Here is a 12,494-nt window from a genome sequence, read left to right as displayed (position 1 = left end):
CGGGGGAATGGCGGCTCCATCCCCGGTCGGTTCAGCTGATTTGGGACCAGTTCGGGGATGCACAGATAGATCTGTTTGCCTCTCACGACTCGACCCATTGTGCCCAGTTTTATTCCCTGACCGAGGGAACGCTCGGCACGGATTCTCTGGCACACAGCTGGCCGCAGGGTCGCAAGTATGTGTTTCCCCCAGTGAGCCTTCTTGCGCAGACCTTGCGCAAGGTCAGGGAGGACGGGGAGCAGGTCATTCTGGTTGTGCCTTACTGGCCCAACAGGACCTGGTTCTCCGAACTAGTTCTCCTCGCGACAGCACCTCCCTGGCCGATCCCTCTGAGGAAGGACCTCCATTCTCAGAGACGGGGCACCCTATGGCACCCTCGTCCCGATCTTTGGAACCTCCACGTGTGGCTCCTGGATGGGACGAGGCAGGTTTGAGTACCCTACCACCAGCGGTGGTGGCTACCATCACTTCCGCTAGAGCCTCGTCCACGAGACATCTCTATGCATTGAAGTGGAACCTCTTCGTCAACTGGTGCTCTTCTCGCCAAGAAGACCCCCGGAGATGTTCAATCAGCGTCGTGCTTTCCTTCCTACAAGATGGGTTGGAGCGAAGGCTGTCTCCCTCCACCCTAAAAGTCTATGTTGCCGCCATTGCCGCACAGCATGACTTTGTTGAAGGTAAGTCTTTGGGAAGGCACGACCTGATCGTCAGGTTCCTGAGAGGGGCAAGGACACTGAATCCTCCTCGCGCCTATGTAGACAGAACACAGTGTTTCAGGACCTCAGACCAGCTCTTTGTCTGTTATGGTGGGAAGCTGAAAGGAAAGGCTCTCTCAAAGTAGAGGTTGTCTCACTGGATAGTGGACACCATTGCTTTGGCTTACAAGCAGCAAGGACGACCGTGCCCCCTTGGTGTGACTGCCCACTACACCCGGAGTGTGGCGTCCTCTTGGGCTCTAGCGCATGGCGCCTCGCTGTCAGACATCTGCAGAGCTGGAGGCTGGGCGACACCGAACTCATTCGCCAGATTCTACAATCTCCGATTGGAGCCTGTGTCCTCTCATGTACTCGCTTCAACCAGCTAGTACTGGACTCGCTCAGGTCCATATGCATCCTTCGGGTCATATGTATATTCTCTAAGTCCCCCCCTCTGGGCTGGCAATAATTGCATTTTCCCTAAACTTGGGATATGCCCCCCAGTGAACCTTGGTATGCCTGTGTTAAATAGGAGTCCTTTGTCCGTGCCAGTCTCACGACAGGGAGCTCAGGTTTACGCAGGGCACTGGAAGCAGCCGAGAAGGTGGCGTAATTATACTGGTGACCCCATTCGTCGTCATCCGACGTAACTCGGAGTGACAACGAAAGGGAACGTCTCGGTTACGTATGTAACCCTCGTTCCCTGAGTAGGGAACGGAGACGTTACGTCTTCCTGCCACTTTCCGCTGTACCGCGGGGATCGCCTGAAGCTCAGTCTTGGCTCCTCAGCGAAGAAACATATCTGCATGTTGCCGGCGTCCTCCTTTTATACCCACGAGGTAAGGCGGAGATACGCTATGCAAATTCCGCAGACCCATGGCATTTCTTTGCCATTGGCTCGTTTTGTAATACTCGAAGTTGATAGGCTTTCTAAGCGAAACCCCATTCGTCGTCATCCGACGTAACGTCTCCGTTCCCTACTCAGGGAACGAGGGTTACATACGTAACCGAGACGTTTCTATGTATATAGTGTATAGTCTAAATCATATCATAGGTCACATTTAGCTCCCATGATTGTGACCTTAAAGTAAACAAACCACTTCAATGATCATTATGATTAATGCTGACATTCTAAGACCCAAAAGCAGAAAGTTACACAGAGGTCAACAGGTTATCTAAAAAGTTTTTTTTTTAAATTGTCAGAATAGTTTCTAAAACAGTTCGTTGTGTTATTTTCAATGAGCAATTGCTTCATTAGCAATCATTGAAATTCAAGTAAATAAGCAAATGTGTGTGTATATGCACTGTTGGATTTTATAGTTCACATTAGACTTACCTGTTGTTTCTTTGGGTGTGATGTAGCCTAATGGTGGACCATGTGGTAGAAATCACAAGGTTGGACCGCAGTTGTGACCTTAAGCAACTTATCTTAGATGGTGCGTCCCTGTAAAAATGTATTGTAATTTGTATCTAAATACGAAATTTACAATTAACTATTAAACTAGTTGTTTGCATTTTATTTTCACACATTATCATGTGCTATGCATAAGTCTTGTATATGAGGTACCTTTTGGTACATCTCAGAAGAATCTTTCACACTGTGTGTTGGTCTAATTTGGTGTATTGTAAGTATGTTCACAGCAATTTCTCCCCATCAGATAACAGATGAGGCCTTTTGGATGAGTGATCAAACATCATCAAAAAGTCCAGTTGTGTATGACGTATTTATACCTGAAACTACAATGACCATAACTCATCATTTGTTCTTCTTTCTTTTTCTTTCCCATTGTTACAGGTCATCTTCTGGAAAGATAAGTCCAGAAAGCATCCACTCCATAGGACCTCCTTCAGAGTCTTCAGAGGATGGATTACGAGCTAAGAAGTTTCCTCAAAGTCCTGCCAAGGAGAAGGAGCTGTCCTTATACAAGAAGACCAAGAGAGCAATAATTAGCAAGAAATACAGTGTCTCTAAGCATGAGGCAGAGGCTACCACACCAATTGAATTAATCAGTCGTGGGCCAGATGGGCGCTTTGTCATGGATCCCACAGATATGGAAACTCCGGTTAAGGCACGGCGCATTGAGGGCTTCCCCTTTGTGGAGGAATCTGACCTGTACCCTGAATTTAGACAGTCAGATGAAGAGAATGACGATCCGGGGCCCATGCCACCTATGATGGCTACTCTCAGACCCCATCAGATCTCCCCCATTTCTTCTAGCCAGGAATCTTACTTGCAGCCCCCAGCCTACAGTCCCCGCTTTCAGAGGCCCATGGAAGGCATGACTATCATGGAGACCAGTCGACTCCAGGCTACAGGGCAGATCCGTGGTGCTCCTCACTTTCGAGCCTTTTCCCATGGTCAGTTCTACAGCTATTTGGGAAGTCCAGGCGAACCTGAGCCTCCGCCCCCCTTCTACATGCCGGACACCAGCCCTCTCAGCTCAGTAATGTCTTCTCCTCCATACCACCTGGAAGGACCTTTCGGCCATCCCACCATCCCGGAGGAAATCGGTGAGGGAGAGATTCAGCATTATGCAGTCTCTGGCTACACCCTTCCCTTGGCACATCCCTCCACCTCGCGCTCTCCAGACATCTGGCAACGACCCGATTTCACCTTTGCTACAATTGAGGGTCCTCACTTTATTTTTCCACCCCCACACCCTTTGCATCTTCATCCGGAACCTCCCCTTCCTCCCCCTCTTGTTCTTCCACCTAGTGCTCTCCAGCCCTCCACCCTTCAAGTATCTCCTTACCCTGGTATCCTGCAGCTGGAGGCTCCAAAGTGCCGCCCCGGCAAGTCTCCCAGCAAGGTCAAGCCCCAAGGCCTTCCAGCCAAGCGTTTACCTATGCAAGAGGCACAGAGTCTAGGGCAGCTAAGACACACAAGCCACGGTATGGGTGTACCGGTATTGCCTTACCCTGACCCAGTGTCTCACATGGTTGGCCCAAGCTCATTCGGAGGCCTGGACACCCGATGGTACGAGCTTACACCCAGGCTTAGCCCCAGGCAGCCCCGTAGGATGGAACCCAGCATGGTTGTTCTCCAACCATCCCGCCTCTCACCTCTAACTCAGAGCCCTATTAGCTCTCATGAAGGCTCACCGGAGATTGTAGTGCGACCCAGGCCCCGTCCCAGTGTCATCCAACCTCCAATCCCTCCTGAGATATCTGAGATCACCCTTCAACCTCCGTCTTCAGCTAGCTTCTCTAGGAGGTCCTCACCCTCCTCCTCTCCTGCTCAAGGCCAAGGTAGCCGAAGGGCAAGTCCCAGCTACCGATCCCACATGGCATTTGCCACCTCAGCGGCAAGTTATCCGTCACAGTCCCCGTCACCTCCTGTAGAAAGCAGCAACATTTTTGGGCAGATGCCAATCCATAGGAGGACTGAGGAGGAGATCCTTCCATCAGAACCCTCTCCACCCCAGTTATCAACTTCAGGGTAGGTGCTCTAGGCCTGTAGCGTGTGAATCGATAAATCATGTACCATCTGGCCTAAGTGTAACATCTAGGACCTTTCAGGGGTCTCCGGGCAGAAGTAATCACACTTTTAATTTTAGTCTAAGGCTACAGTTTGCTCACATGGGCAAAATAATGTTTGCTGCTTGCCTTAAGCTTGTTTTTTTTAGGAATGTTAGAACTCATGCTTTCATAGTTACAATGCCCCAGATGCCTTGCATTATTCAAAACCATTCAAAACCATTTTCTACATAGACAAGTTGTGCTATAGTTTTCTATGTAATGCTGCTTTCCATGCCAGACATCCAATATCATTCATAAGGTCTGTGAAGCACTTTAAAGCACTTGTCTTAAAACCAAAGTGAGTGACTAACCAAAGTGGTTGTGGGGTAATAGATTCCAAGTCAAGACTTGATGAATTATTTGCTTCACAGACATGGTGACAGACCTTTTAGGGCTACGTGTCTGGAGAGGTTCTATTTTAAGTCTATTTAAAATGCAATAACGAAGCCCCTAAAAAGCCTGGAATCAGAGGGACACAACTACAGGATTTCAGCCTTTCCATTCACTGTCATGCTTTACCCTGCCTTTCACCCAACAGGAGGAACCCCACATGTGCAATAAAATTGACCAATCAGTCCAAATGAAGCCCACTGTTTTGACTAACTCTAGGCTTTTTAGGACGACTCTCAGAGTGTATGATGTGGAGGCTGAGGTTGGTGTGTCCAGCACAACAGGGCTCTTCTCCTGTTCCAAAGTAACCTGACAGCATGGTTGCCTTTTCCACACTCCCCCTCTCTCCCACGTCCTGTCACCCAGGTCACCCCAGCTCTAACTGCCAAGGGGAGGCTTGTTGGGCGAATCGTGTTGCAGGGACTGTCTGCTCTCATCTGTTGCAATGTTGTCATCATCTTAAATAGGGCATTTGGTCATTCTTGATGGCTCCTCGAGTCTTACCTGCTTTGTTTTTGATTGATCTCAGCTATCTGGGCAGCGTTGTTGTGACCAGGTCCTCTACACCGCAATAGGTAAGGGTTGGATCCATGTCTGAAAGGGGGGGGCAGCAGGTGGGGCTTTTATTCACCTCGTCCTTTAAAGGGGAATACAAGTCTTTGGGTCTTGCTTTCCTTTTGTTTATTACCTAGTTTATTGTTTTGTTTAGTTTTTTATATTTATTTTCAAATAGCTACACATTTTAGTTCTGCAGTCTTGAAGCCTGTATGCATTCTTGTCTTAGTATGCATATGTACGTTTCCCAGTTATTGATTAGGAAACCCAGCACATACCATTTGGTCAACACTACCTCATGCTTGAGACGCAATACAAATAAAATATCAAAAGCAGAGCTTTAATTTCGATTTCGTGAGAAGCTACCATTTAAAAAGTATGTATGGTTTGAGATTCATGGTTAAGTTATAAAAAAAAAAATGTGCCTTTAAAAAAAGGTTTATAGTTAATGACAGTACAAACACTACTTGCAGTGGCTGGGAACTTTAGCACAACTGGATAAAAGTGACCAGTCGTTAGGGGCCGTCTCAAGCAAGAGTTGCATGTTATACTTCATTTCAGGTAGGTGCTTTTTATTGCTTGAAACAAATTCAATTGATTTAAAACCCATTAGCTTTGTACAGACACCTTGTATGATTAAATGCACAAAAAAATTATAATCATGATTGATCTAGTGTACACGCAGTGTATGCATATGCATAAAACTGCACTTGTTTTGTGCAAGTTTGGACTGCAGAACACATTTCACAATCACGTGAAGCAAGTTTTCTTCCAAAACAGTTTCTGCACTTCCTTTACAATGGGGAAAGTACTATTGGCACCAGAAAATGCTCCTTTTTAAGTTGTGGCTTTCACCCAATGAAGTGCTTTTCCAGAGTATTCCCCTTTAAAGTTCTGTTCCATGTGCAAAATGCCATGCATGCCATTGCTAAATATTGCTCTTCAGTTGAAAAACCAACAAATATCTGATTAAATTCTTGTTACATTTGTTGTCCAAGTGCTTTGTTTTATTTTTCATTATGTGACTGTTCCCAAGTAGCCATTTTCCCCTCCCGCCATCTCTCCCCCTGTCAGCATGGTGAAGCCCATTGTAGACAGTATTCATGTCTATGAGCACATTTCTGACAATGCTTTGTCGCTGAGCTGTGATTTCCCCCCTCTACTAATGGCCTTTAATTTCTCTCGGCAGCCTCAGCAGAAGGACGGTCCCTCTATAATGCTATTTCTGTTATTTTATTGTGCCTCGTGAGAGCTGTGTGTGCAAGTGTGTTTGTGTGGGGCAGAGTATGCGGGCTGCCGGTTTAAAGTGCCTCCATACTGTATTTGGATGGGAAGACTGTACAAACTTAACTGTCGGAAAATGGATTTATAAAGCTTTTTGTATATAAATGTTTTTTTTTTCTTTTCCATTATACAGTATTATTCTAATATGTATTTAAGTATGCTAATCCATTGGAATTACCTCAATCTATGTCATGATTTCTCAAAATTTCTCTTTAAACAGATACATACATTATGTTGCCATATTGAGGTACTGTACACATTTTTAAACAAATTTCATTTCCTAATAATATATGATAAAATATTTATGTTTTGCCTTCCTGTTGCATAAGCTTGACTAATTGTTTTGTTTAAATGTTGATTTGATCTCAAATTGATGAAAAGTTGCCATTCAAAAGGGTTACAAATGTAATTTTGGGCTGGAAATACATGGGAAACTCTTAAGTATGCGCCTCTTTCCACTCAAATTAATGTTTTGCATCATACTTATCATGCTAAACTGGACCAACCCTGGTCTTGATCATTTGAGTGTAAGAGATTCATGGGTAATCTGAGCGAGGCCATGTGGTCACTACTATGACCAGTTGAGTATACATAGAGAGCCACCGCACTACCCGTCCCTTGTGTGATGGCTTTTCCTTTCTTTGCTCTCTGTTCAGAAAACGTCGAGGTGCACCAAGTGGCTCTGCAGGGTCTGAGAGGATAGAAGCACTGAGATATCAACGAGTGAAAAAAGTCAAGAAAGTCGGCATCAACAATAACAACTCCAAGACCAGACGAAAGACGGGTGAGGAACAAGTCAAAAGCTGCTGTAATTAATATACAAGCCAATTGTACAAAATATAATGTCCCTTTTCTCATAAACATAATCTATGTTTCAAAACCTAGTTAGTTTTTTGTTGCATACTGCCTTCTATGAAAGTATGCTAACTCAAATGGAACATCGTAAGTGACTGATTTGGGTTGCTTGGGTCCTTTTGGTACACCCATCATGTAGGTATAGCACACCTATGATTCTTTAAAATTATGTCAACTTGTGTCAGTCTGCTTCAGGACCCAGATTTGACATTGTTATCAAGTAGTGGCAGCAAACAATCATATTCCCCTCAGCCAACAAATACATGTTTATCGTAATTGCAAGCGAATGAAATGTGAGCTGTATTTTCTTCAACTTTGCATAATGTTGTTCACGGATAATGGTATGTGATGCAACCTGTGCTTGTAGGCATCTGCCTGTTTTTGCTTTCTACCAAGTGACAGATGAATTTGCCGCAAAATATTATAGATTAGACACATAGCCTTTAATAATTGATATAACTTGATAGGCATTTTTATATTATTAGTCTGTACACTACTGTTAAAAAGTTTGGGGTCAGTAAGATTTTTTTTAAAGAAATTATTAATACTTACTATTCAACAAGGATCAATTAAATTGATTAAAGATGACAGTAAAGGCATTTATAACTTCAATTGTGTTTTCTTTTGAACTTTCCATTTATCAAAGAATCCTGAAAATAAGTTTCCCATTTCTACAAAAATATTATCAACACAGCTGTTTTCAACATGGATAATAACACAAAATATTTCTTGGGCATAAAATAAGCATTTTATAATGATTTCTGAAGGATTATGTGACATTGAAGACTGGAGTAGTGGCTGTTCGAAAATTCAGCTTTAGCATCACAGAAATATTACATTTTAAAATACAGTATATTAAAATAGAAATATTTCACAATATTAATGTTTATACTGCATTTTTTTTTATCCAATAAATGCAGCCTTGGTGAGCATAAGAGACCTTTGTACATTATCTTAAAGCTTACACTAAGAAAAATAGTCCATTACTATGTATAAAACAACTGGCCTACAAGACGAACACTTATAAGAGTAATACTAAAACAGAAAACCTCTGGTCATTTTTACTACAGTCTATAACCATGATGCAAGCTGGCACCAGTTGCATTTGTATAAAACAGGAGTGAGCAAGGAGTGAAGACATGCCATGTGACATGAAAGTAGCGTAGGTTTCAGTTACCAGATGAGTTGTCTGATTTATAATGGTGCCATGAGCTACATTTTTAGGGCATATATGACCTCTAGATGTCGCTATGACCAGTCAGAGAAACCCGTAATATTTTGTTATCCTCTCTCCGCACTTTCAGTCCATCTGTCCTCATGTGCTCATCTGTCTTGGTCTCAATACAGGTGTGACCCCCCCTCAGACCCAGCAGCCCCACACCTCTCAGGTCCTCCAGCCAGAAGAAGCTCTCTACCTCCGCAAGAAGAAGAAAAAGTTGACTCGCCAGGACCCGTACGCCCGCTTCTCCGCTCTGCTGTACCGTCGCCCGCCCCGAGAAGACCAGAAAGCCATTTTGGCTAGTATGGACACAGCAGACCCAGACCACGCCACTCTCCTCTGAAGTCCCAGAGATTACAGGCCACACTCTCCTCAAACTCTGAGCTCCTTCCACCTTCGCTCAGCCAGCCAACGTCTTCACGTCCACACCGACTCCAATGGTTTACTCCTCTTCTCTGTTCCGTTACACTTAATGTATCACAAGAAAATGCTTGTGTTCCAAGGTTTTGCTCCAGGTCATTTACCTCAAATTCAGAAAGATCGATCAAATGCTTTGGGATTTCGTGACTCTTGTCTCACCTTATCAGACGGTGAGACAGATAAGAGGACAGCTGTCAAGCTTCTATTTTATTCTGCCAATAGTCTCAACCATATCTTGCAGTAGACCACAGGGTTCTCACTGGTATAGCTCAAAATCACCACAAGCTCAGTGCTGCTATACTGACAAAAACAGTAGTAATTGGCAATCAGAATATTCTTGTATTTTTAAATGTCATTTCACAGTGCAAATTTAGAACAAACCATTCATGAAAAGTGAAATGTACATTACTGTTCAAAAGTTTGGGGTTTTTGAAATAAATCTCTTATATGCTCACCAAGGTTGCATTTAATTGATCACAAATATAGTAAAAACAGCACTATTGTGAAATATTATTACATTTTAAAATAAATGTTTTTTTTTTTTTTGTATATTTTATATATGTAATTTATTTCTGTAGTGGCAAAGCTGAATTATCAGCATCATTACTCCAGTCTTCAGTGACACGTGATCCTTCAGAAATCATTCTAATATGCTGATTTGCTGTTCAAAAACATTTCTTAATATTATCAATGTTAAAAACAGTTGTGCTGCTTCAATATCTTTGTGGAAACCGTGAAACAGTTTTTCAGGATTCTTTGATAAATAGAAAGTTCAAAAGAACAGCATTTATTTTGTAACTTTATAAATATATTTACGGTCACCTTTGATCAATGTAATGCATCCTTACTTAAAGCATTAATTTATTTTTAACAAAAATCGTACTGACCCTAAACTTTTGAACTGTAGCATATGAATTTTTTACGTATATTAGCAAAGTAATGTTTCAGATTTTTAAAGGCATCATGGCGATGGAATTAGACATACAGGATTATGTGTGCATTTAGGATGTTGTTAGTGTCTCTACTCACATACTATCACTAATACTCCATATTTGAGGAGAAAATGGAAACACTCTTACAAAGCACAACATCTGTTAAAGCCACAGTACAGGCAGAGACATAGGCTTGGATTGCAATGGCAATCACTAAGGGAACATTTTATTCCAATGCAATTTTTGATAAACATATGTGTACTTACAGAAGCTGCTACATCCTTCTACATTTTTTGAACACAAACTTGAAGCACTGAAGCAAAACCTTGGTCACTACTGTGAGTGACATTTTTAGTTTACACCAACCTCATTTCTCTTGGTTATCAAGCTATATTTGGAAAGTACTATAGTAATGCCAAAAATACTACAGCTTCCTTAATCAATAAGACTATAAAGTGTACTGTACTGTGAGGAGGATAGGATTTTGTGCCATAATATACTATAGTATTTTTGTCATCAATATGCGATGCCCCCTTACATTAAAAAAAAGCATTGGTCAGTCTTAGTAGGGCTCCTAAATGCTGGTTCCTTCTGTGTTTGTTAGGGATTTATTTCTGTTTAAATTACAAAAAAAAGAGACAGAAAAGAAATCTAGGCCATTATCGAGCCTTTTAATTTTTTCATTTTTTTTGGTAAAACCAGAAATGGCAACCCAGCGCCTGTCTCTCTCCTCTTTGAAGACTGAATCTCTTTGGGATGAGAGGGCTATTCCCAGCGGCCAAATTTTTTTATTGTTTTTCTATCATCCAACGGTGCTTCTTTTCTACAGAAAGACATGTATTTTCACTGTCTGAACAGACATACCTGGGCAAATGTAAATTTTAGTGTGCTAGCCATTGTCAAGGGGGGATTTAATGGCCGTCAGACGAGAGGTGGCATGTTCTGTGTCTTATCACTTGTACAGATGTGCAGTCAGCTTGTACATTTGAAAAATGTCTAAAAATGCGTCAAATAGCTGAACATTGTACTGTTTCTTCAGCCTGGGAAAAGATTTTAAAACGTCAAGTGAAGGCTAACCCTTGACCTCCAAATCGCAGGTTTCAGGGGTTATGGGGACGTGGTTCATAGCTAAGCCCCTCCCAATGGCCAGTCACCATATTATAGGCATTTTAACAGCCTACGTAAGGTGCTATCAAAAGTCTTCTGACTGAACTCTGTTAATATTATATCATTAATGTGATCTTCCATCAGACAATGGCTGCTGCTTTTAAGTGTGGTCACATTAACGAAGTATCGACAGTTTCATGAGCATAAAAAGGTCTATTATCAATAGTGTAGTAACAGTAGTCACTTTTAACCACACTTACATTTGAATGGGAACACACAGTCATTTCAATGGGAATCTGCTCGATAGGGAATTACGTTTAAGGGTAAAAGATTTCCCCACAACAAGTTTCACAATGGGCTCAAATTGGTCACTAGGATTTCGCGTGTTTCCCAAAAGGAAGCTGCTTGGTTTGAAAGTTACTTCTGTGTGAGATGTGCTTTATTCATCACTACACTATAGACAATGGTACTTTTTTGTGTGCGTGAAATTTCGCTAATGTCACGCACCTTATCTCCTGAACATCTCAGTATTTGATGTTTTAGGATTTTAACACCATCCTGCATCTGTCTGATAAGCCTTCAAGTGCGGTCACATTTACTGTTGTTTGTAGAATTGGAGATTTCAAAGTGGAATTTCAAAGTGGGGGCGAATGATTTCCTCATGCAAATTTTGCAATGGGTTCAAGTTGGTCATCGGACAATGGCCCTTTTTCCTTGTGAAATTTCGCCCGAATTTTGCTAATGTGAGCGTACTTTCTGCTGTGCCGTTTTGAGGGTCATCAATGATATTGACATTCTTACTTGACTACCATCGGAGCGTTAAAACTAAAACGAGCATCCGTCTAAAGTTTTGAGAGCTGTTGAGCGTAAATATTGATTGGTAAGGGGAAGCAATGTTGTAGCTGCAGCTGTCATATTGTGAAGATTTAATTTAATTTGTCAGGATGTAACGTTAGCTTACTCATGACAGACCAGTGCATCAAGTGCTCATTTTTACCTTTTCGCCATCAAAAAGGTCGACCTTTGTGGAAGACATAGATTTGGATCAGGGGATTGATTGTCGAAGAGAACACCATTTTAAGCTTTTAGCGATTCGGAGCTCGACACGTTTTACTTAACGTCGTGCCGTGAGACCTGCAGATTACCGAACCTCGATTGAGCCGTCTCATTTGTGCGTTGTGTGAATGGCTTTATATTTTGAGCAAAGACTTGGTTGTTCATACTTGTAATTGTTGTTTTATTTGTAAATCAAGTAACTAGATGAGACCTACTTGCTAAAGTTAGGTATTCTAAAGTTAGATGTGTGTCACTAGACACTGTTATAGGTAGATAGAGGCAACTGATCATCTCGTTCAGTTGGGAGATGTGCTTATCTAAGTATTTTTGATCCATTTCACTGGGCAATTGTCAAATATGGTGCTTTCTAAAAGAAATACTACTATTTAATTACATAAATATTGTGTTCCTTTTTTTATTTAAAGCCTTCATACAAAAGAATAATATTGAAATGAATATCCA

General features: G+C 42.1%; 1 protein-coding gene across 4 annotated transcripts in view; it reads left to right on the top strand.

The window, feature by feature from the left end:
* igsf9bb (immunoglobulin superfamily, member 9Bb) overlaps nucleotides 1-9,391 on the top strand; it is a 143,844-nt gene extending 134,453 nt beyond the window's left edge. The window contains exons 18-21 of one of the 4 annotated variants that reach the window (XM_077233175.1): nucleotides 2,491-4,134; nucleotides 5,134-5,179; nucleotides 6,664-6,690; nucleotides 7,100-7,201. In XM_077233175.1, the coding sequence (XP_077089290.1) occupies nucleotides 2,491-4,134; nucleotides 5,134-5,179 (1,690 nt within the window). In that variant the 3' untranslated portion in view covers nucleotides 6,664-6,690; nucleotides 7,100-7,201. Of the gene's footprint in view, nucleotides 1-2,490; nucleotides 4,135-5,133; nucleotides 5,180-6,663; nucleotides 6,691-7,099; nucleotides 7,229-8,645 lie in introns of those variants that run through there. The other 3 variants (XM_077233172.1, XM_077233173.1, XM_077233174.1) reach the window with 3 other exon arrangements.
* Nucleotides 9,392-12,494: the final 3,103 nt, after the last annotated feature.

The sequence above is a fragment of the Siphateles boraxobius genome, unplaced genomic scaffold (assembly GCF_051911475.1).
Source record: "Siphateles boraxobius isolate OS27281-9 unplaced genomic scaffold, OSU_SipBor_1 18, whole genome shotgun sequence".
NCBI lineage: Eukaryota > Metazoa > Chordata > Actinopteri > Cypriniformes > Leuciscidae > Siphateles > Siphateles boraxobius.
The sequence above is the reverse complement of the archived record's forward strand: the minus strand, read 5'-3'. Positions and strand labels throughout refer to the sequence as shown.